This window comes from Bos taurus, chromosome 16 (genome assembly GCF_002263795.3).
Source record: "Bos taurus isolate L1 Dominette 01449 registration number 42190680 breed Hereford chromosome 16, ARS-UCD2.0, whole genome shotgun sequence".
In the NCBI taxonomy this organism is placed as follows: domain Eukaryota; kingdom Metazoa; phylum Chordata; class Mammalia; order Artiodactyla; family Bovidae; genus Bos; species Bos taurus.
This window is the reverse complement of record NC_037343.1, coordinates 60,471,454-60,493,209: the sequence shown is the minus strand read 5'-3', so window position 1 is coordinate 60,493,209 and position 21,756 is coordinate 60,471,454. Positions and strand designations below refer to the sequence as shown.

The following is a 21,756-nucleotide window of genomic DNA, read 5'->3' as shown; positions in this document are numbered from 1 at the left end:
AACCAATGATGCTGGGTTACAAATTGCCTCATTCATTAAAAAATATTACCAATGATAAAAACCCTGTAATTGTAATGCAGTAAAGAGTTATATGCAGAGTACGTCATGAGAAACGCTGGACTGGAAGAAACACAAGCTAGAATCAAAATTGTTGGGAGAAATATCAGTAACCTCGGATATGCAGATGACACCACCCTTATGGCAGAAACTGAAGAGGAACTACAAAGCCTCTTGATGAAAGTGAAAGTGGAGAGTGAAAAAGTTGGCTTAAAGCTCAACATTCAGAAAACGAAGATCATGGCATCCGATCCCGTCACTTCATGGGAAATAGATGGGGAAACAGTGGAAAGTGTCAGACTTTATTTTTGGGGGCTCCAAAATCACTGCAGAAGGTGACTGCAGCCATGAAATTAGAAGACGCTTACTCCTTGGAAGGAAAGTTATGTCCAACCTAGATAGCATACTCAAAAGCAGAGACATCACTTTGCCAACAAAGGTCCGTCTAGTCAAGGCTATGGTTTTTCCTGTGGTCATGTATGGATGTGAGAGTTGGACTGTGAAGAAGGCTGAGTGCCGAAGAATTGATGCTTTTGAACTGTGGTGTTGGAGAAGACTCTTGCAAGTCCCTTGGACTGCAAGGAAATCCAACCAGTCCATTCTGAAGGAGATCAGCCCTGGGATTTCTTTGGAGGGAATGATGCTGAAGCTGAAACTTCAGTACTTTGGCCACCTCATGTGAAGAGTTGACTCATTGGAAAAAACTCTGATGCTGGGAGGGATTGGGGGCAGGAGGAGAAGCGGACGACAGAGGATGAGATGGCTGGATGGCATCACTGACTCAATGGACGTGAGTCTGAGTGAATTCTGGGAGATGGTGATGGACAGGGAGGCCTGGTGTGCTGCAATTCATGGGGTCGCAAAGAGTCGGACACGACTGAGCGACTAAACTGAACTGAAAGAGTTATAAACATTATTTTGGGTGAAAGTGAAAGTTGCTCAGTCGTGTCTGACTCTTTGCAACCCCATGGACTATATATGTAGTCCATGGAATTCTCCAGGCCAGAATACTGGAGTGGGTAGGCTTTTCTTTCTCCAGGGGATCTTCCCAACCCAGAGATTGAATCCAGGTCTCCTGCATTGCGGGCAGATTCTTTACCAGCTGAGGCATCAGGGAAGCCTGAGAATACTGGAGTGAGTAGCCTATCCCTTTGCCAGAAGATTTTCCCAGCCCAGGAATTAAACCGGGGTCTCCTGCATTGCAGGTGGATTCTTTACCAGCTGAGCTATCAGGGATTACTTACTGACCCAAAGAGAGTTAACCTTGTACAAGTTTAGGGGCTCATCAGTTGTTTGTTTTTATTTTTGTACCTTTCACTTCTGGTTAGTCATGCAAATCTTCCCACTTGAGCTCAGCACATTTATTCTTTCAGTGAATTTATTTTCAAGGAAGGGACAACTTTTAGACTACAGAGGAACTAAAATTTTAAATTATGGTGTCAAGTTTACTAAGCACTTTACATGCATTTAATCTCATTTAAGGATGCTGTAGAGTACTTGCCATTATTTTCCTGTTTTACAAATGAAATTTGTAAGATACTTAAATAACTTAATGAAGGACACCTCAATTTTTCACTGGCAGAGCACAAGGTTTCTTAATACAGAGTCTGAAGTCTTGGATTTAAAAAACAAAAAGCTTGTTAACATTTGAGATTGTAGTCTTTTTGTAATCAGAGGCCAATATTTGTTCCTAAAGATGTGAATGCTGAGAGTAACGTAGTATAGTGTGAAATTGATGCTCTTTCTTATTAGAATGCTGGTTAGCTGCTCTGTTGGGAGGTTGAAGGTTAATAACAGGTACGATATGGCCAGTTTAGAGATCATCTAGTTTTTACATAGCTTTGTTTCTTTATCTCAATAATAATGGAATTGAACATATTTTAAGGACTGCCATTAGATCCTGAAATATTAGTGAAAGTACCCCTGTCTTAAAAGGGGAAAAAGTGGAAGCAGTGAGATTTTACTTTCTTGGGCTCCAAAATCACTGTGGACTGTGCCATGAAATTAAAAAGATGCTTGTTCCTTGGAAGGCAAGCTATGACAAATTTAGTGTATTAAAAAGCAGAGACATCACTTTACCGACGAAGGTCCATCTAGTCAAAGTTATGATTTTTCCAGTTGTCATGTTTGGATGGATGTGGAGAGTTGGATCATAAAGAAGGCTGAGCGTGAAGAATTGATGTTTTTGAATTATGGTGCTGGAGAAGACTCCTGAAGAGTCTTTTGGACAGCACGGAGATCAAGCCAGTCAGTTGTAAAGGAAATCAACCCTGAATATTCATTGGAAGGACTGATGCCGAAGCTCATTTAACCTACTTATATGATTGTATTTGAAATAAGTTGCCTGTAGCTGGATCATATATCTGCGTTTAGGCTGTTGTCATATAATGTAATTATTAATATGTGGATTTAGGTCTGCTGTTTTTATTTTTTTCTGTTTGTTCTTCTGTTTCCCTTTTTTTGCCCTCTTGGATTATTAACACTTTTTCTTTTTAGTTTTGCTTTTTTGTCTGTTGTATTTTTGGCTATATCTCTTTGTATAGGTTTTCTAGTGGTTGCTGTATGGATTTCAGTATACATATTGAACTTTTCACACTCTACCTGGATTCATCATTTTACCACTTCGAGTAAAATATGGAAGCCTTACTGTCATACAGTTCTCTCTTCCCTCTTTATGTTACAGTTGTTACATTTACCTGCATTGAAAAGTCCCTGCAATGGGGTTAACATTTTTTGTTTCTAACCATCAAGCATATTTTAAACAACTCAAGAAGAGAAGAGTAGTCTATATGCTATTTACTATTTTTGTTTCTCTTTATTTATTCCTAATGAATAGTTTCCTTCTGGTATTTCCATTCTGTCTGAAGAGCTTCCTTTAACAGTTCTTTTAGAGGAGGTCTGCTGATCGCGAGTTCTTCCCTTCAACTGAGAAGTCTTTGTTTCATCTTAATTTCTAAATATTTTCTGTGATTATGGAATTTGGGGATGACAGCTTTTTTCTCTCAGCACTTGAGATAATGTTTTTTCATTTCTTTTTAGCCTTCAAGTTTTGAAATTCAGTTGTCAGTATTCCAGCTCTCTTGTAAGTGTGATCCTGCAATGAAGTAGTGAAACTCCTCACCTTACCTCAGTCTCTTAACGGACTTTACTTCTGGCCTAGAGCCTGATGTATCCTGCCTAGTAGATGCTTTGCACATCATACTCACTCAATAAATAATTAACTGGATGAATGAAATGTGATATAGATTAAAAGAGCCAATATTTTAATAATTTAACAAGTGTGGATGTAGAGTGGGTAGTATATATAGTTCTCAGATTTTCAATGAGTATATATTACTTTTATAAACTGAGAACAATTTAGAAAGAAAACGTCATACTAATAACTTTGTTGTGTTTAGTCTTACTGGCTTTCATTTATCATTTTTTGGTGATAATTTTTTCATGCTCACTTTCATTTTATTTATTCTCTAAAATGTTAAAGGTGGTATTAGATGGCTTAGGTCATTAAAAACAGCATAGAATGAAAAGTTTTTTAAAAAATACTTTGAGTGTCTTTTGTTAATTTTTATAGTTTTCTAACTTAGATGGCTGTCGTCATTGAAATTCATTCCCCACAGAGCTGTTTGCATATCCTTTCAGTGTCCTTAATGACTTGATGAACCTTGCCTAATTTTTATTGTGGGAGTTGTGTAGGCTTTTTTGTTTTCCTTTTTTCTTTGAGCTGTGTGACTACAGACAAGCAATATTTAATATAAGGGTTAATGTGAACTCCTGAGTGTCCTGTCACTGTAGCTATTCTTTTCTTATCCAGAAATAATACATAGAAATTAATTATTGTCTGAACAATAGTTGCTTTTGTAGAAAAGTATTGAATTATTGAGAATTTTTTTAGGGGGTCCCTTATTCAGTGCTGTATAGTGCAATTTAGAGGGGGGTTGACATGCTTTAGCAAAAAATATTTGTTGATTTGTATTTGTGTGTGTAAGTTTATAACATAAATGGAGATGTCTAGTTGCCAATTAGGAACTGAACAACATAAACAGCACTGATTTTTTTTTTCCAACTTCACGAATGAACCTCTTAATTGGCATTTTTTTCATGTTCATGATCCAGAATTTAAAAACTTAGTGTTTATTCTCAGTTGTCCTCATTTAAGACTGTGGCATTTGGCATGAAATATTATGCAGCTGTACATAGGAAAATAACTATTTCTATGTGCTACTGTGGAGTGATCTTACAGTTAAGTGAGAAGAGCAGAGTGGAGAAAGAGTGTGAAATATCCTACTGTTTAAGAAGAAGGGCGGGGATGTGAGCATGTATCCATTTACATTAAAACAGTGTAAGAATAAAGCATATAAATTTAGGTTTCCTCTAAGGAAGGAGTGACTAGGATAGAGAAGGGTGCTTCATTATGTAGATTCAACTTTGGAACCATGTAAATATTTTATGTAATGAAATAAAATGTATAAAGCAGAACTGAAAAATTGAAAATAAAATGAAGCAGATTAACTCATGTGGATATCCTTGTAGCAACAGTTCTCAAAATTTGATTGTGTTCAACAAATCCCTCTGTTGACATTTGCACTGATGGTGCCAAAGCACTGTTGGTAAAACTGCTTAGTCCTTGATAGAAATCAAGGTAGTGACATTAAACTGTACCTAGCCATCACTGCATTGTCACCGCCACACTCTCGCTAAGAATTTCCTTGATGAAGCAGTAAAAATGATTATGTTTATAAACAGTCTTGATTCTCAGCTACATGTCTTTTTAGTATCCTATGTGACAGAATGGAAAGCGTGCAGAAAGCACTTCTCTTGCTCACCGGATGCTATGGCTGTGTGTAGAGAGACCCGTGTCCACGTGTGCTGTGCTTCTAACTGAGCTGGCTGCTCTTTTCTGGGAACCCTGTTTTCACTTAAAAGATTGAATGACAAACCATTCAGAATTGGGATTTGGTAGACATTTTCTTGAAAAATGAATGAAGTAAATTTGCTATTTCAAAGAAAACAGGGGAAAAAAAGACAAAGAAAACAGGAATTGTTGGAAATGGTAGAATTTGGGCTCTTAAACAAAAATTAGAATTTTATAAAATTAGTAATAACCATTGTGATTGTGAGAACTTACCTGGTACTCAAAATTTTTGTGGTGAGATTGATGGTGATAGTAATGAACAGGATGTATCAAAGTTACATAATGGAATATATCAACATTTAGTGGATATATTTCCAGATGATCAATACATGATGTTAAAAAATGCAGAGTACAAGATAGACTTATTTCAAGTACAAGTTAAAATAATTTTAGTTTGACAGATTATAAAAATTTTATCTATTTGGTTTCAGATTTCAGTATACAGTTAGGCTTTAAAGAACTACTAATTGTCGAGTTTTGGTATAGTATCAGAGAAGAATATCCATCATTATCTGAAAGATTGTTAAAATATCTTTTCCTTTTATACCTCCATATCTGTGCACAGTTAGATTTTCGTATACTTCAACATAACATCACAGTAGATCAAATGCAGAATGAAGGTTCATCCATCTCGTTTTAAGACGGATATTAAAGATATATGCAAAAAATGACAGTGTTACTATTACCTCTTAATTCTTTTCAAGAGTAGTTATTTTTAATAAAATGTTAACATATGAGTTTATTGTTATTTTGAAATTAATATTACAATTTCTCAGTTTTAATTTCAAACATGGTAGATAATGATAGATACAACCTACATGACAGAGGTCTTTGGAGAGTCAATACTAATTTTTTTTTACAAGTTTTTAAGAAATATTTATTTATTTATAGCTGTGCTGGGTCTTTGCAGCACACAGGCTCTTCCTTGCTGCTCATGGACTTTTCTCTAGTTGCGGTGCATGGGCTTCTCATTGTGATGGCTTCTGTGGCAGAGCGCAGGCCCTAGGGTATGCGGGCTTCAGTAATTGTGGCTCACAGGCTTAGTTGCTCCTCGACATGTGAGTTCTTCCCGCACTGGGCGTCGAACCCATGTCCCCTGCATTGGCAGGTGGATTCTTGACCACTGTACCATGAGGGAAGTCAAATACTTATTTTTTTACTTTAAAAACTGTAATTAGAAAATATACATAGCATAAAACTTACCTTTTATACTATTTTAAGGTATACAGTTTAGTAGCCTTAAGTACATTCACAGTGTTACATAGCCACCCAAGTGCAGAGCTAGATTTCCAGAGCTAGAATAGCTTCTACATATTTCATATAAGTGGGATTGTACAATATTTGTCATTCTGTGTCTGACTTATTTCACTTAGCATGATGTTTTCAAGGCCCATCAATATTGTAGCATATATAAAAATTTTATTCCTTTTTATCGTTGAATAAATTCCATTGTGTGTACCATATTTTGTTTATTCATCCTCTGTACTCCTGGTTACAATATAGGAGGATTAAAAAATGGAACTATTCATTATTGATAATTTAAATAGCAGATTTACTGATTAAATAGTAAATCATATGGTATAGAATATAGATATCTATAGAACATGAATTATGGAGCCTCTTTCCCTTTTATTTTTTGTAATTCAGGGAAGGAGAAATTCAACCTGGTATTTGAAATTCTGAGTCATTAATTTGAGGTAACCCGTTAGTCATTTAACTCTTACTTTCCTCATTATGTTAACAGTACTGGCTTCATAAAAGGTTAATTAGTTATTACCTACACCAGAGTCATTCTTTCTTTAAGCTTGCATTATAACTTTTGTAACATCTTTATTGAAGGCTGTATCAGTTTTACTATCAATAATTTTACCCTGTTACTTTGGTTGACCTGGAACCTAGCACAGTGGCTGGTACATAACAGCTACTTAACAAATATTTGTATAATAACAGACATTCTAGAATTATTTTTGTAGGTTATATCCCTAAAGTCATCCATCATTGGTGGATTTCGCTAGTTTCATTCTTATAAGGCTCTTGAGTTTTATTTAACTTTGTTCTATATATTAACAAAGATTAGGCTTTTACTTTCAAAACCTTTAAAGTTTTCAGTACTATCATGCCACGTTTTTAACCTTTATTAAGCAATAGAGCCAAACTTTTACTGAAGGCCCTCATTTCCTGGCTTCTGTGCTTATGAATCAGATTGCAACTATTTCTTTAACTTTGGATTTGTGGTTTCTTGAACTACTTTAAGTGATGCAAAAGATGACTGTTGTTAGGCGTTTCCTCTCTTTTAAAAGTGTATTTGGTGTTTTATTGTAAACATGTTTTCTCCAAGGAAACTTCTGTACATCTCACTTCATCATCTCCTAGGAATGAAATCCCAGCTACATGCAGTGACGCCTGTGTATTTTATCATTTGTTACTCTTGTGTGTTGGTTTTTACTTATTTAGTTTTTCAAAATGTTCCAGAGTTCTTGAAGTAACTCTATTCTGACTCAATGTTTTGCTGATTACTAGACATTTCCCTTTAGGTAACTCTCCACCCACATTGGACTTGTAAATGTTACCCTGCCATTGGTTCCCTTTGGCCACTGAGTTCATGAATAAGTGTCACATGCATGTGGTATTGCTTGTCAGAGGCTAGAATTCCAAGACTTCCTCTGTACAGAGAACAGTTAAACTTTCGTGCTTCTGGGCAGAGGAATGGTCTTTGGGATGGTTCTGCTTCCACCTAATTGTTATGGCAGAGATCAGGACACATCGCTTTGCTGTCTATGCCATGAGGCCTCAGAAACGGCTCTCCCCAGCTTGACAGGTATGATAACAGGGGTGATCATTTGCGGGAGGGTAGATAACCACAGTAATCAAGCCTGAATGAGATTCCAAAAAATTTGTACTGCTATCGTTGTTAACATCTTTATTCTTGGCTAGTGAAGCTTCATGTGTTTTTTCCCTGGTAGGGCCTTAGTAATAAAAGAATAAATGAATAATGTGCAGTATTTTTTAGTTTTAAGATATGTGTGGCTTGATATTGAGAACAATTGAATGGTTTATCCAACCACCCTAGTTTTTAAAAGCAGTATTAAAAAGTATTAGCTTCCTTAGGGATTTGCCTGGTGGTTTAGTGGTTAGACTCCACACTTTCACTTCCGTGGGCCCATCTGGGTTTAACTCCTGCTTGGGGAACTAAGATCCTTCAAGCCACGTGGCATGGCAAAAAAAAAAAAGTATTAGTTTTTAAGAATATGCAGTCAAAGTAGAATTCTGGCAAGGTAAGTGTTTATAAAAATGCCTGGAAATGCCTGCTAAACTGAAATTTTTTATTAATTTCTCCAATTAATAACTGACAAATTTCTACTTAAACTGATAAAATTTATTGAATGACTAATTGGTGAAAGTGTTTTTAATAAAATTAAACATTAAATTTAGGAATTATCTGTGAATTTGAGTTTGAGTCTTGTTTAGTCCTGATAATTTTCTGTACAAGCTACTCTTACTAGTTTTACCTTATTTTTATTGTATCCTACAGGCATATCAGTAGAAAAAAATGACCTTTTCTTAATAGGCATAATATATTTCTGCTGGGACCTATTTCTGGGTTCCATATTCCATAAGTAAAAATTAGAGTCTTCTGTTGCCTCATCGTGAGTCCATGATGTGCCTCCATAATAGTGATTAACGAAGGATAACTCGCTATCTAAGGTACCTTATATATAGTAGTCACTTAACATTGTTCAAAAATAAAACATTCCCAGCCTGCGCACTTGTATTTGGGCAGATGCAGTAGCTCTGAATCATCCAGATTTGTCTGTCTTAAGCTGACAAGGAAAGGAGCATAGGCTGGATCTACTGGATAACACTGTGGCATTTACTTTCTATAGACCCCCCAGCCCTTTTTGTCTTCATTCCTTAGTTTTTTTGCCTCCATTTAGCTCTTTAACTCCTTATGATTTAAAACATGTTCATTCTCAAGAAAATGTTAGGATGTTTCTTGTCTTTGGAAAATTTCCTCTTTTGTTTGGTGCTAGTGGGTAGGATGGTGTTTAAGTGGATATCCTGTGCAGGCAGATTGTACAGGAAACTGACCCTTAGTTCTATGAGAACAAAAGAGTGAGTGGGAAGAAAGAAGAAAGGAAGGAAATAAGATCTTTTGACTTGACCAAAAAGACTGTAAAAACCAGAGATGGGAAGAAGGGGATTGGAGAATAAAAAGGATTGTTTTCCAAGATGTGGTTCTTTTTGTACTTTGGCCTCTGAAATGATTGTCTTCCTGTATTTATTATTTTGTATATTTGAGAAATGTACAGTATTGTTTGGCATGTGTATATGTTTTAAGTTTTCATAAAATTGTGCTGAAGGTCTCATTCTCTTTTCTCCTTTTGTCACTTAACATGGTTTTAAGAGGCTGACTTGCCTTTCAAAATCCTCCTTTGAATTTGATGGAGTTCCTCTCCAGTACAGATGACTCACGTGTCATAGACATATCCTTGCATTTTGACAGTCTGTCATTCTACTGTCATCAGTGCAAAATCCAGTTTAAATGTGCTCATCTAATTTAAATGCTTTCTTTTCTCTGAAACCTTTTCTGACTGCAGAGTTTTGTCTTCTGTCCTCTCAGTGTATACTCTGTAAGTGTAGCAGAATGTGTGATTCATTTATTCAATAGATTGTTTTTGAGAGCCCCTTATATACAGTAACTGTTCTGGGTGCTTGGAATTTATCAGTGTACACAAAGCAGATAAAAATTACCTGTCCCCATAAAACTAATATTCTAGTGGGGTGGGATAATAGCTCACATGAATATGATGATAGACAAGTAAATTGCATTTTGGGGCGTGATAAGATCAATGGAGAGAAATTAGTAAAGGAGACATAGGGGATGTGGAAGTGTTGTCAGGAACAGATGCATTTTAAAGTAGGATGGTTAGAGAATGCCATACCAAGAGGGGAACATTTGGGTGAAGTGTCGTGTCAGTGGCTTAGGGAAGGATGTTTTGGGCAGGTGGAAAAGCCAGTACAAAGGTCCTGAGGTGGGAGTGTGCCTGCCTTGTTCAGGTAATGGCAGGGAGGCCAGTAGTCAGAATGAAGTAAAGTAGGGAAGGAAGAGTAGGAAGATGAATTGGGCAAAGGCCCTCGTAAGGACTTTAGCTTTTATTCTAAGATAGGGAGCTGTCAAAGAGCTCCAAGTTTGGTCATCCTAGTTTATTTCAGTGGATAGTACAGCTGTTCCTATTCACTATGCTTATGTGCTTAAGAAGCAAGATACCTGTTTCAGATTATCTTTTCAGGACATTTGGACATATCTCAGGTTTGTTGTAACTTTCTTAATGTAAAATGATTTAATTAGCTGTGAAAATTAAAAAACACATTCTTTTTAAGAGGAAGAAGGAATGTGAAGAAGTGAAATAAACTGTTAGGAAAGCATCTGACCTACAAGAGGAATTTCTGTCTATAGGATATCGACAGCTACGAAGCCATTTAAAAAACACTGGTTAATGCTATTTTAAAAGACTGCTTTTTTTTTTTCTCATTGTTTCCTGTCACTTATATTTTTATGAAACTTAGTTACTAATTCAGTCAAAATTACTGAACACATATTATATGACTCTTGCTAGAAAAAAAGATAAAGTTCTTATGCTAAGAAGCTTATTTTGTAAAGCTGGGGAAATGAACATAAATGGAGGATAAAAATAAGAGGTATTACTGTAGCAAGTATAATGTATATGAGGCTTCCAAGGGGAGGTTACATTGAAGTTGAGTGTTTTTAAAATGAATAGAAGTCAGCCTGTCAAAGAAAAAAGAGGAATGATTTCACATTCTGGGAAGATAGGACTATGTGAACAAAGGCAGAAAGGCAGGAAGCATCATGGTGTTTATTCAAATTTAAAATTCAAGGCGTGGAATGGGAGAGAAGGGAAGCTGGAGAAGTATTAATAGGTGGAGATATGATTATAAGAGACCTTGAAGGCCTTGTTAAAAGAGATTTTTAGCTTGATGGTGAACTATTGAAGTATCTTAAGAAGAGTGACATGGTCAAATTTTTGTTTTAAATAGATCACTTTGCCAGCTGTTTGGAGGATGGATTTGAGGGAGACAAGACTGGAGGCAGTAGTCCAGGTGAGAGATGTTGGGAATCTGAACTAAGACATTGGCAGTACAGGTGGAGAGGAGGGATTGGATTGGAAAATAAAACCACGGATTCAAGGGGTTTTCTTCTTCATATATGATAAAACCAAGTTTAAATTAAAAATGAGTGGAAGAGAGGGAGACATACTAGAAAAGAATTGTTATATGACAGAGGCAGTTGCATAGTGGCAGAGTGCCACTAAAACCCATTTTTAGTGACTAAGAAAATTGCTACTGAAAGAACAGTGTGTTTTTGGTAGGATTATTCTGAACTGTGAGAAGCAGGTGATCTTAAACTAACATGGTGTAAGGATCACCTATTTGTTTAGTGTAACTAAATTTAGGAACCACAAAGCCTTGAAGAAGAAACCAGGTCTTACAAGGCTTCAACCATTACAGGTGATAGAAACTCAATAAATCATGTCCGTTGCCAGCTGTATTTTGAGTCCTAATTAAGTTACAGTATTTTATTAAAAATGTATGAAAAGAAAATAAGGAAAAATTGTTTTTTATTAAAACAATTAACAGTGGAAAGCTGTTATGTTATAGACTGTACATGGTAGTACAAAGGTATTTTGGGATGCCAAGAATATTTTGTATTAAACCAAAATACTTTTCTGTTTAGTAGATAATTTTAGGGTTTTTTTTCTAAAAGCACTATTTCTATAATTTTCTATATGTAAATGGAGGGCCTGGATTAATACAATCTATACATATTTCTTAAAAATCTCTGTTATCTTTTCTGAAATTTGTTTTATATGGAGATAGTAAGGGGAGAAAGGTACTTTGGGGGGACTTAACTTCATTTATAAAACATACCTATTCCTTCTTAAAACCACCATCATCTAGACAAAATATCTTGTGTGTTTTATAAAATGAACTGGCATTTCTTTTTGAGATTTTTTTTTCTTTCATTTTGAGGAAACTATGTTTCCTATTCATTTACCTCTGATTTTGGTTCATGCATAAGCATCACAGCTAAATGCTCATTTTGTGTTCTTTGCTCTATCTTACTATGTTTTCAACAAGTAGATTTCTCTCCTGCTTAGGAGACATGCCATCTGCTCATTCTTCATGACTCCACAACCACGTGTATGGTTTTGTTCCTTGCTGGAGCCATCAGTATAATGCCAACAGCTAAAATACTGTCTGTGTAGTGAATTCAAATGAATCTCCAGCTGTTGGACTTGGTGTAAACTCCTTTCTCTCTATGTCTTTCAGAAGCCTTGCATCGCCCCTACGGTTGTGATGTTGAACCCCAGGCCCTGAACGAAGCCATCAGGTGGAGCTCCAAGGAGAACCTGCTTGGAGCCACCGAGAGTGACCCTAATCTCTTTGTTGCACTTTATGATTTTGTAGCAAGTGGTGATAACACACTCAGCATCACTAAAGGTGAGCTTCTACGTGACATCCTCTCACTTTTCAGTTTTTATTAGTGGTTAAGAAATAATGGGATCTGTTCTGGATTCTGCCTCTGACTGGAATTAGGTAGGTAATTTGGGCCCAGATACCTCTGATTCATTGGGGATAATGCCACCTTATCTACTTCATAGAGTTTTCATTAAGGCTAAAATGAGACAAAGTACATTAGAAAAAAAACACTGCACAATATATACATAAACTCGACTCCTTCTCAAAATTCTGTTCTATAGATAATATGCCAGCATCTGTCTGCCACAAAGGTAAGGTTTACCGTACACCTCTTTTCAGTGAACTGTGGCTCACTAAGAGTCGGGTTTCCAGACCCCAGTGCTACTCTTAAGTGTCGTTTGTGGGCTGACTTCCTGTGAGAACCATTCGTTACCAGTCTACACTGAGATTAAGAACTTGTACTCAAAATGTAAAACAACTACATTGCTAAGTACACTTATTATTTAGTTCAGCTGACATTTCTTTTTTTTAACAAAGCTGAAGAAAGTGGTCCAGTGATTCCCACTCTGGCACAAGCATCTTACCTTGCTGTGGACCTGCTTTGGGTAGCACTGGCCTAGACAACTTATCTCTCATTTGTGTTTGTGTGTGTTAGTGAAAGGACTAGCAGGAAGGGTTTCTATTGCAGTAACACTCACAACAGAGTAGTAGTACTGTTTTCAGTAGTAAATTCTTAACAAAGAGAACACCAAGAACATAATCATGTAAAAACCATCCATTATTGGTTTTCTGAAGAGGACAGAAAATGTGGAATTTTTATGAGAAAGAAATAGGAGTGTGGGCATTGTCATTGTATACATGAGTTGGATTGATAATCTGCTTATATTTTTCTTGTCTTTTGAATGTATTAAAGCTTCCTACTAGGAAAAAATAAGATTCTGGATAATTTTTAGCTACCTGAAAGTATAAATTAAATGATTCTTTGTCAAACAATACTTCTCTTATTTGTAAGGTTTGAAATGAGATAGTAAATGAGAGTGGATCACCAAATTAAGAAGACAGGTCTCCACTCAAGGAATGTTACCCTGAAGTAAAATATTTTTATACATCAATTCTTAAAATCCAGCCAGATTCATCAAAGGCAGAAATCCTTAAAACTGAGTTTCTGGGGTATATGTATGTCCCAGAGTGGGGATGATGGTATGTATACATGCATTTGATGGTATTTGTATGTGTGTGCAACTGTGTTTTATGATGGGAGGAAAATTTTACAGTTTTAGGATACAGGAGTTCAGAAATATTTTATACTCTGTGTGGTAGGTAGTCTCTTTGGGCTACAACACAGTCTTTTACTTTAAGGTGCTTCATTGGGAAAGTTGGTGAAGGTGACTCAGAACACTCTTTCCTAGATACAATTTTCATGTCAGTATTTTCCAAGATTGCTCAGTCACCAGCGATACATTGATAAAGAAAGCCTTTTGATTCATCAGTTACCAGTTATACATCTCAAAAAGTGGGATTTCATTTATCTTATAATCAACAGTGATTTCTTTTAAGGGCTTCCCTGGTGGCTCAGCTGATAAAGATTCTGCCTGCAGTGCAGTAAACCTGGGTTTGATCCCTGAGTTGGGAAGATCCCCTGGAGAAGGGAATGACTGACTACCTGCTCCAGTATTCTGGCCAGGAGAATTCCATGGGCTGTATAGTCCAAAACCTATGAAATGCCAGGTTTTTATCCAGGTTCTTATTTTTAATTTAATATAAAATATTGTCATGCTAAAGCTGTTTTTTTATTTTAAAAGACAAAATATATTTTTAATTAAATAACAATACTTATTTTAGTAATTTCTTTGAAGGCAATATTTTGCCTGAATTAAAAAATCAGGTTTCTCTGGCAATAAGGTCAATGTTTATTCCATTGTTAATCTTCATGGTACTCAAAAGTTCCAGAGTAGAAAATTCTCCTCCCAACTGCCAAAAAAGAGAAAAACAAATAGCCCCAAACCTAGAGTGTTCGACTATATCCTGATTATGATGACCTGTCATTATCAGTTCTTTGTAAGGAAAAATAATGTACTTGGTAAAGAACTTAGTCTTCTCAGTTTCTTAAGAGTATTAGAGAAAAGCTGCTGACTGACAAGTCTTATATAGCTTTTCTGACAGCACTAAGATTTGTTTTCCCTGCAGATATGATTGGGGAGTATTTATCAGCACGCTTGTGCATTTCCACCGCCACTATCTACACACTATCTACCTGTACACACAGGTAGTGTGTGTACAAGTAGATACAGATAGTGTGTAGATAGTACACACACTATCTACCTGTACGTGTGTATATTTTCTGTGTGTGTGTGCGTGCGCACGTGCACATACCCGAGTTTTTTCTCACTGAATGTCTCACAACCCAGGGTCTTAGTGAGATAGTAGGGGCAAATAGAAAGTCATATTGTGGCAAACATTTCTGTAGACCACTGAAAAAAGATGACTGGCAGAATAATAATTTTGAGTTTTTCCCCAGCAGTCTTTGCTTGGTAAGTACTGGGCCATGTGCTTTTGATTGCTGCGGCTTTCTTCTGTTCTCTGACACTGAGAGGTGGATGTGAACTCTACAGGAAGGCTTGCATCTCTCAGATATGGGGGTGTAAGGCCTTATAAGGATTTATATTTTTTTTATGACCTTGCCATGCAGCATGTGGGATCTTAGATCAGGGATCAAATCCATGCCTCCATGTATTGGAATCATGGAGTCTTAACCACGGAACTGCCAAGGAAGTCCCAGGAATCTTTAAATTATCATTTACTGATAATGATATCTCTTACCTTTTCTATTTTGCCTGGGCTGCAAGTACAGGATAAGGAAGCATGTTTAGGGAGTCTGAAGTTGATACTCACAACTTTATTAAAGAAATCAAGGACATTGAAATTGATAGCAAAGATACTCTGAGTAACTTGAGTCTTAGGCTCCAACTTTAGTCTCAACTTCTCTTTGCCACACACTAATTTGAGAGGAGCAGATGGGGGATTCATTCGTTATGGGGAACGGGAGGGAAATTATTTTAAAACTTCAGTCCTGGAAAAGATTGTGCTTTCGAGGTCCTGACTGCCGACCCCTACCTCCTCACTTTTCTTTCTGAAATATTGCTGATAGCTCTGTGGTCTGTGCTTTTTTGTTTTTTGTTTTTGATTGATGGTTTTTGTAGCCTTGGCCAACTGAAATTTAGAAGTAATTTTGTGTTTTACATGTCTAATCCCTAATCCTTGATTGCTGTTAGCACTGAACCATATATATGTTCTGTGACCATATATATGTTTTGAGGAAAAAATTCATTTCATTTTTTTTTTTTTTAAGAAGTGAGACCATGTCCTATTCCAGACATTTGAGTGACCTTTTATTCTTTGTGTGCTACCTTAGTTATGTATATGGAGTTTCCTGTAGTATAAAAGCTTTTGAAACCCTATTGATAATGCCAGAAAAACATGTCTAAGTATGCTTCTTTTGTTTAAGCTACAAGCTAAAAATATCAGTCAGGCTATGATGATAGCAAAGTTCATTTTCATTATCTTTAAAAAAACTGTGCTGGTTTAAAAGTTCTTGATTCATTTTTTCAGTGAATTTCAAGCTTGACAGTAGACTGTTTCTGTTTAAGATAAAGTCTTACATCTTTTCTTTCCCTCTGTAATGATCTCCTGGCCAGGTGAAAAGCTCCGAGTCCTTGGTTACAACCAGAATGGAGAGTGGAGCGAAGTTCGCTCTAAGAATGGCCAAGGCTGGGTGCCAAGCAACTACATCACCCCTGTGAACAGCCTGGAAAAACATTCCTGGTATCATGGACCTGTGTCTCGCAGTGCAGCAGAGTACCTACTCAGCAGTCTGATCAATGGCAGCTTCCTGGTGCGAGAGAGTGAGAGCAGCCCCGGGCAGCTGTCAATCTCGCTCAGGTACGAGGGGCGTGTGTATCACTACAGGATCAATACCACCACAGATGGCAAGGTAAGACTGGCCGGCAGCCACCTCTTGGTGTGAATGGGCCTGCTCTTTAGAAGCAATATTCAGAATGATGAAAGAATACAATTTTTATGTCTGACATGAAAGAAACTAATCACTGATGTGAGTTTGAGCTGTTTGGCACATGAGAGAGAGCTTACTCTTTTCAAAACAGTACAGTAATGGAAATTAAAAACAGTATTACATTAAGAGTTTAAAGATGAGCTAGATTTGAAGATGAAAAATGAAGGAAACAGCTGTATAAGTTAACTGGTATCAGTATACAGATATGCACATATACATCCAATACATTGTGTGGAATTTTATAAATTAAACCTTTTATCTATGAAAATTATAATAATCTCTACCAGAAAGTTTAAAGAGTAAAACTTTAGGCTTCTGAGACTGATATTGATCATTAATGTATGTTAATGTAAATAGGTCAATCAGTCATTTAGCACTTTGCAGGTTAGAAAGACCAACTGTTTAAGAATGGCTATGTTAGAATGGAACTGTCTTACTTTATAAATGGTAAAGCGTAGGTTTATATCAGTTCTTCTATTGAACAGTAAATGTATAGTTATGATGTGCAGGCTAAGTTGCTCTGTGGCCTGTGGGATCTTAGTTCTCCGACCAGGGATTGAACCCACATTGCCTGCATTGCAAGGTAGATTCTTAAGTGTTGGACCACCAGGGAAGTCCTTGAATAATAAATTTAGATTGAATTGTTTCTTCCAGTCTTTCTCTCTTTATGATATGCATAGTAGGGGAAAAGCATAGGCTTTAGAGCAAGCAAATCTGGTTTGCTGGGTAACTCCATCATTTATTCACGTTGTGACCTTACTTAAGCCTCAGTTTCCCATCCCATTTTATTGGAAGCATTCAGTGAGATAATTTCCATAAAAGATAATGGCTGGTAAAAGGTAGGAAACAGTAAATTATTAATTTTATTTGCATCACCCAATAAGACATATTTTTTCTTCAGGAAACCAAATAGAATCAGATAAGGGCCACTCAGCAGAATCTACTTATGGTTGTCTTCCCAACAGAAGTGAGTGCATGTGTGTTCAGCAGACATGTACCGGAATATTCATAGCAGTGTTATGTGTAGTAGCCAGAAACTAGAAACACTCAACTGTCTGACAGCAGTAGACTGAATTAGTAAATTGTGGTATGTATGTAAAATGGGATCTCACACAAAGTGAACACAGTACTACTACACACATTACTAGGAAAAACTATGACCCACTGGCTGTCCACTTTTGCAAATAAAATTGTATTGGAATACAGATACACCCATTTGTGTATGTATTGTCTGTGGCTGCTTTCTCAATATTAAGGCAGACTTGAGTAATGACAGAAATGCTATGGCCACAAACCTAAAATATTTACTATCTGGCCCTCTAGAACAGTCATAGATGAATCTCTTACACATAAAGTTGAGTAGAAGGGATTAGTGATTACTGAGGAATGGGATGAGGGGAGTGGGAATGACCTCTCACGGGTCTGGAGTTTCTTTGTAGGGTGATGAAAATGTTCCAAAATTAGATAGTGGTAATAGTTGGACAATCAGTGCATTTATTAAAGATCACTGTATTGCACAATTGAAATTGTGAATTTTGTGGTGAAATGTATGAATTATATCACAGTAAAAAAAAGTTCGGTGAAAGAAAACAGGCACAAAACAATACTTATTGTGTGGTTCCATTTGCATAGGTACAGTTCACAATCTAAGCTAATCTAAGGTGTTAGAAGCCAGCAGAGTGGTTACCTTTGCAGGGGTCAGTAGCTGGGAGGGCAGGAGGGAGGCTGCCGGGTGCTGGTAATACTATAATTCTCATGGGTGGGAGATGTTTATCATGGGTGAGTTCACTATAGAACTCATCGGTTCTCCATTTATTGTATGCTCTTCTCTATACACTAGAATCTCTTTTTAAAAAAATAAGCAAGCTCCCTTGGAAGATAAGGCTCAGAGACTGCTATCCTACTTTATCCTTCTTGCTTATCACAAATAAACTACTGTTTTGTTTACTTTCTGAAGTAAAATTGTGGCTCTTTTTAAAAAATTGCCTGGACACTCAAAAGTGCCTCTTAATGAAATAAAAATCATAAGATATTTGAATACCCTCTCTCTACCAAAAAATTAAATCAGTGGTTTTCAAATTATGTTCTGTGTAAGATTCTGAGGTGGGAGTTCATAAGCTTTTACAGGAAGCCAGCCTCTTACCTACTTTAATCAGCACTTCTCTTCCTTTATCTTCTATATTTGGGTTCCTTCGTTGTTTAGCTTAAAAATATTTGAAGACCAGTGATCTTGATGATCCAGAGAGATAGAAGCTTTTCCCCTCAAGACTCAAGCTACTTTAGGAATCATAAGAAGAGTAGTTTAAATGAGATTAAACTGAAGTTCTCTGTCCCCCCACCCCAACATCATGGTTAAATTCTTCCGTAATTCTTCCATTTATCTCAGTAAGATAATGCCTTATTTTCATCTTTTTTTAAATCAGTATTTTAAAAATTGAAGTATAGTTGGTTTACAGTGTTGTGTTAATGTGTGCTATACAGCACAGTGATTGAGTTATACGTATATCTGCGTTTTTTTTATATTATTTTCTATTGTGATTTATCATGGAATATTGAATATAGTAGGACCTTGTTGATTATCCACTCTGTATATGATAGTTTGCACCTGCTGTCCCCAGCACCCATTCTGTCCCTTCCCCGACCCCCTCCCTCTTGGCAGCCACCAGTCTGTTCACTCTGTTTGTGATTTTTTTGTTTCATAAATAAGTTTATTTGTGTTGTATTCTAGGTTCCACATATAACTGATATCATATGGTGTTTGTCTTTCTCTTTCTGACTGACTTCACTTAGTATGATCATCTCTAGTTGCATTCATGTCGCTGTGAGTGGCATTATTTTGTTCTTTTTTATGGCTGAGTAATATTCCGTTGCCACACAGACACACAGACACAGACACACACACACACACACACACACCCCCCACACCCACACCCACACCCACATCTTCTCTATCCACTCATCTGTCGATGGACATTTAGGTTGTCTCCATGTTTTGGCTATTGTGACTAGTGCTGCTTATTTTCATATCTTGAGAGCAGTGAGGTAATGACCCCTTTTCAGCTGGTTTATTTTTCTCTGCTCTTCTCACCAGGTATACGTAACTGCTGAGAGCCGCTTCAGCACCTTGGCCGAGCTTGTTCACCATCACTCCACGGTGGCTGATGGGCTGGTGACAACCCTACACTATCCAGCACCCAAGTGTAATAAGCCTACAGTCTACGGTGTGTCCCCCATCCACGACAAGTGGGAAATGGAACGAACAGATATTACCATGAAGCACAAACTTGGGGGTGGTCAGTATGGAGAGGTTTACGTTGGCGTCTGGAAGAAATACAGCCTTACAGTTGCTGTGAAAACATTGAAGGTGGGTTGCTGAGATTACAGTTTTCAGGCATCTTTTTCTTTTGTGCTGAATCACTTGGAAATACCAGTGTGCCCTTCTTTAACTTTGGAACACTTTCCACCCACTGGTGCCAAGCACATCAGCAAATTGTGATGATTAACCCTGGTGCCACTGCTGACAATGCAGGGGCAGATTACTCACTACAACGCAGTGAAACCCACATATGGGGAAGGTTTGTCTCTGGAGGCTGTTGATACAGATCTTGGTGGGAGGTTAGAAGCAAATTATAACTTGTAAAAGCAAAGCAAGCTGTTTTCCTTCCTCAGAACAACCCCTGCTGGGCAGAATTCTCCATGCATTGTTGGAGAATCACTCTCTTGTTCTGTCCTTTGTCTCCCTGTTGCTTGCTTCTCCCATCTCCCTGAGATTAGATCACCTTATTCTTCATATTCACAGAAATCTTCTTCCTGATGCCAGTCTGTCTCTCTCCATTGAGCATCCTGGTAGCGAATTACATGTTTTGTCACTCATCCCATTCTCTGAAGATTTTCTCATGTGCCTCAGTAACTCTGAAGGACTCCTAAGGACTGCTCTTTACCTCTGAGTAGGAGTCAGTTCTTTTACCAAGAATTTACTAAGTGCTTGTTCTGAGTGTGAACCAGTATGCACAGCCTTGCAGACATATCTTGCTCCTTAAGGAATTTGTCAGGAAGGCAAATATGTAAACAGCTAATTGTTCTGGCTCCTCGTTCAGAGGCTTAAGGTATCTAGAAAGAGACTTTCAGAGAATTGAATGGTCTGTCCAGGTCTTTTGTGTTTCAGTTGTGCTAGGACGTGATTGCTGAATTATACTTACCCTACTAAATTTTACTTCAGTTTCAAATACTGAATAAATTAAAAGAGACATTTTTCTTTCTTAATTGGACTTATACAGAGCATACTAGGCAGCGATAAAATCTCTTGAAGTAAGTGCTAAAATATCCAAAAGATACCCCTTTTTAAAACTGAGGTTTTAGGAGTGTGAGTTGACTCATATGATTAAGATGGGGGCTTGTCCCTCTCCTTTTTTTCTTTCTTATCTTCCCCCCCTTTCCAGGAAGATACTATGGAGGTGGAGGAATTTCTCAAGGAAGCTGCAGTGATGAAGGAAATCAAGCATCCTAACCTGGTACAGCTATTAGGTGAGGGAGCTTGTCTGAACCATGGGTTTCCTCAAAGATGCTTGTCCCCCAACCCCTGTTGTCCCCAGTCCTCCTTTTGTATCACCATGGCGGAAGCTCTCAGTATAAATCTATTTCAATAAATGGTTGTTATTAATCAGAAGTCTCTGTGTTTTAAAATTACCCAAGAAACAGTGACCTCATTGATTGCAATGTATGAAACTGCCCAGCTTGTGCTGATTGCCCCAGATCCAAAGTCAGAGTCATTCGAAATGATACTAAGCCACAAACTATCCCAAAATATTTTTTACAAAATAGAGAGACATTAAGCAAAGGACTGTTGAACAGAAACAGATTAAAAATTGTGACCACCCAAGTGCTTTGCAGGGATCGATAGGCTTCTCACCTATTCAGGTCACAGAGAAATCTTTGACTGAAACAATTGCCCTTTTAAAAATAAGGCCAGTTTCTTTGGGTGTTCATTGAGCCAAACTATCCCAAAGGAAATCGCTTCTTTTGTATTTTTACTGGGAGTCTGCTGTGTAGTAATGAAATCCTTGCAGTCTGGGCTCATATAGTCTTTACCATGTGCACAGTTGCTGTTACTTTTAGATAAACATTGTCAGCAGGAGGCAGTTGAGGATGTAAAATCATGGGCTCATACAGAACTCTATAGAGGTATTGGTGGTCCTGACCCCTTAAGGAATTAATACAA

General features: G+C 37.2%; 1 protein-coding gene across 8 annotated transcripts in view; it reads left to right on the top strand.

The window, feature by feature from the left end:
• Positions 1-21,756, top strand: part of ABL2 (ABL proto-oncogene 2, non-receptor tyrosine kinase) — a 103,824-nt gene that overhangs the window by 65,312 nt on the left and 16,756 nt on the right. For 2 of the 8 annotated variants that reach the window (XM_005217066.5, NM_001143855.2), the window contains exons 2-6: positions 11,027-11,089; positions 12,320-12,490; positions 16,165-16,460; positions 19,630-19,902; positions 20,978-21,062. In XM_005217066.5, coding sequence (XP_005217123.1) covers positions 11,027-11,089; positions 12,320-12,490; positions 16,165-16,460; positions 19,630-19,902; positions 20,978-21,062 — 888 coding nt within the window. Of the gene's footprint in view, positions 1-942; positions 7,788-11,026; positions 11,090-12,319; positions 12,491-16,164; positions 16,461-19,629; positions 19,903-20,977; positions 21,063-21,756 lie in introns of those variants that run through there. The other 6 variants (XM_024976182.2, XM_024976181.2, XM_005217064.5 and 3 more) reach the window with 5 other exon arrangements.